This window comes from Lucilia cuprina, chromosome X (assembly GCF_022045245.1).
Source record: "Lucilia cuprina isolate Lc7/37 chromosome X, ASM2204524v1, whole genome shotgun sequence".
NCBI lineage: Eukaryota > Metazoa > Arthropoda > Insecta > Diptera > Calliphoridae > Lucilia > Lucilia cuprina.
This window is the reverse complement of record NC_060949.1, coordinates 949,558-952,775: the sequence shown is the minus strand read 5'-3', so window position 1 is coordinate 952,775 and position 3,218 is coordinate 949,558. Positions and strand designations below refer to the sequence as shown.

General features: G+C 29.2%; 1 protein-coding gene across 2 annotated transcripts; it reads right to left on the bottom strand.

The window, feature by feature from the left end:
- Positions 1-264: 264 nt before the first annotated feature.
- On the bottom strand, positions 265-2,562 carry LOC124421334. 2 transcript variants are annotated; one of them, XM_046956341.1, is made up of 5 exons: positions 1,334-2,562; positions 1,218-1,280; positions 1,110-1,156; positions 856-1,009; positions 265-793 (listed from the first exon to the last, which is right to left on the bottom strand). In XM_046956341.1, the coding sequence occupies exons 1-5, from the start codon at positions 1,338-1,340 to the stop codon at positions 531-533; spliced, it is 534 nt and encodes a 177-aa protein (XP_046812297.1). In that variant the 5' UTR covers positions 1,341-2,562; the 3' UTR covers positions 265-530. The 2 variants fall into 2 exon arrangements, with proteins under 2 accessions (XP_046812297.1, XP_046812301.1); XM_046956345.1 differs by having other exon boundaries at positions 1,076-1,156; positions 1,334-2,553.
- Between the last annotated feature and the right edge of the window lie 656 nt (positions 2,563-3,218).

Sequence of the window (3,218 nt, the reverse complement as noted above, 5' to 3'; positions counted from 1 at the left end):
CAGCTATAAGTAAGCACTTATTTCATGTTTCTATGACATTACTTCTTTCATTGTTTACAAAAAGCTCTTCCCTAATGCTTTTCAGGAAGACGTGAATCCATAGCTGATGTGAAGCTATTACAGTATTGCCTATATGAAACCCTTTCTCCACGCTTCTTAAGAATCTATGAAATAATAACATCCGTCTGAAATGTTTATTTTTATTGGAAATTATTATTAATGAATTAAAATACATTCTATGTTAAAAATTAAATTAATGTCGACAAAAGCAAAGAAAAACAAAATATAAATTCTTTAATAAAAAACAAATTAATAGTAATAAAAAGTAATAATAAATAATAAAATTCATTAATACTTAAAAACAAATTCGTTTAGTTACTATAAAATGATTATTTATAATGGACTGACTTAAAAAGTCTACTTATGCTTATTCGCAAAGTTTTAATTTTAATTAAAAACATTCAGATGATATTTAATAAAATTAGAAATTTCTAAAACAAAATTGATTTTGATTCTTACGTTTAATGATTTTATTCAGCTATACCTGGATCAACATTTTCCGAATCTGAATCCTCTTCAGTTAAAAATGTATTATCAATTTTCCTCTTGTTCTTGAAGGAATGATCGATGTTTTCTGAATCTGAATTCTCTTCGCTGTTTAAAAATGTTTTACCAGTTCCAGCCTTTCTCTTCAAACATTTTTTCTTGTAGTAACGGTTTTTATTTAATCTAAATGGTATACGTAAATTATTAAGGAATTTTGTTTTAGAGAGGCCGTCTACTTTAAGAGATTCTGTAAATATAAGAATGTATATATTATAACACAAAGTATTTAAAGCTATAAAAAATACTTACGATAAATTGCATTTACAAACTTCGGGAAATCTAATAGACGTTTTTTATCCTGCTTTCTATCAACATTAAAATCGATCAACAACTTTATATCTAATAAATTTGTAAGATTCTTGTTTAATCCCTCCATGCTTAAAGTGCTTTTAATTGTTGAAACCTAAAAATATGTATATGTTAATAACAATATCAATTGACTAATTAGAATATTTTGTTGAAAAATGACCTTGTGTAACATCACATTTTAGCGTGGTTTTTACCTCTGATACTAATCCAACGATGACCTTATTTAGATTTACAATAGTTTCTACGAAAAAGTATATGTACAATCAAATACAATTTATAATATTTTAAATACAATTAAATACCTTTTAAATCATTAATTTGTCCCTTTAAAACTCCCATTGCATTTTTCTGGCTTTCAACAATTTCTAAATGGAAGTATAATTATTTAAATATTATGAAAACAAATATGTACCCATACCTTTCATTTTTGTACGGAATATTTACTAATTTTGCGTATATTTGATCTGTTCTAAAAATTTCTTCATAAAAGGAGTCAGGACTTACAAGGTAAATTCCAAGATCCTGAGAAGAAATTGGCTCGAGAAAGAAGTTTTTTTGGATTACAATACAACCATTTTCGAGGAATTTTAATATTTCGCCAGGGCAATCACTACCAAGTAAACAACAATTATCAGGAATATTTCAACTAAAATATCCTGTATCGAAAGAAAACGAACTTTACAATTTTCTTTATAGCCAGTAAATAGATCTGGTTTTAATAATGAGACTTTAGAAAATCTATTAAATATTTGTTGTTCAATTTGGTGTGGTTTTCTTACCGCTTTCTTGATATCCTTCATACAGTTTTCAAAAGGATACGTATATATATAAGAGATATTGCCGTACTCTTCTAATGTTTGGCTTAAATGCAAAAGGTTGTGTACATTATAAGTTAGGCTTGTTAGTCCAAAAATATTCCCAAATTTCAGAACAAAGGTATTTAACATTATATGAGCACTAGCATTCTTAGATTGGAATAAAAGGGGGCAACTCATAATCTTGTAAGCACTTGACAATAATAAAAAGTGGTTAAAGAACACGTCACTCGTACTTGCCGTTAAAACAAGAAGTCCTGTGTATAAAACAAACTGGCGGAACTCAACTGCTTTCCAACTAGCAATTTCGTCAAAAGATCTGGGTTTTCTTATAAATTCCTTTGGAATTAACAGGGAAGACATTGCGATTATAGATTTGCATAAAACACTCAGTGGTTTTAGAATTCAACAACATTAGTAACATTTTTTTTCGTCACTCCTAAATCGATAAGGAGCATAACATCTAAGGGGAATTGAGTTATCATCTTTATACCTATCGACTCTAAAGACATTTCCCTATTTAAAAAAGATTTATGATAAAAATTTGATCAATTCTTTGACGAAAATCTTCATCAGATCGTAATTTTCCAACAGATGTTAAAAAAGTGGTAACTTTCATGACACTTTTACCTATTTGATCACACTTATTACATCCATTCAAAGCATTATGACCTTTTACCACACATACAAATGATTGGGCAAGCGCATCACACAGAAATGCTCGAATTTTTATTTTAATATTGTATGTTTCGAATTTAAATCCAGACTTAATCAAATTCTTCATTTCTTTAACAAAATCGTGAAGGAATAACTTTATGTCATGTGGTTTCTGTATTCCAACATAATTCCCTAAAAGAAAAACGTTTATCATTGGCATATTAACAATACGTGCGAGAATTGGCCAGAGCCGGACCGATGAACTTTTGAATAGGGGTAGGTCATCAATGCCTATATCTATAGACTAAACTATAGCTTGACTATAGACTAGACCAGCGGTTCCCCCGGTTTTTACTTCGCGGACCCCTTAAGGAATTTACTTAAATTCGCGGACCCCCATACATATTTTAATATCTAATTGTTCTAAATATGTAATTTTTCATCCGAAAATTGTCATAGTCCATAAATCCCAAGGTCAAACAGATGTAGATATGTCATTTCTATAAAATATTCCCGTACATTGAGAATAATTAATATTTCAGAGAAGTTTCAATTGCCTGTTTTTGAAGATAGAATGACTTCATTGTTAACATGATGTTTAATTTTATGATCGTGAAATCTTTCACGTTCACAGGTAAAGAAAAGGTTTCTTCATTAAATATCGTCGACATGTGATTAAAAAGTCACGTTGCAATTTTTTTTGCGATTGCAGACGGATAATCTGAGTATGTTAGCTAATTTTTCGGGAAAATAATATAAGAAAGTTGAACTTCTTCGACATTGTTGCGGAATGCGTTTATCCGCATAATATATGACTTGAACTCTTTGCGA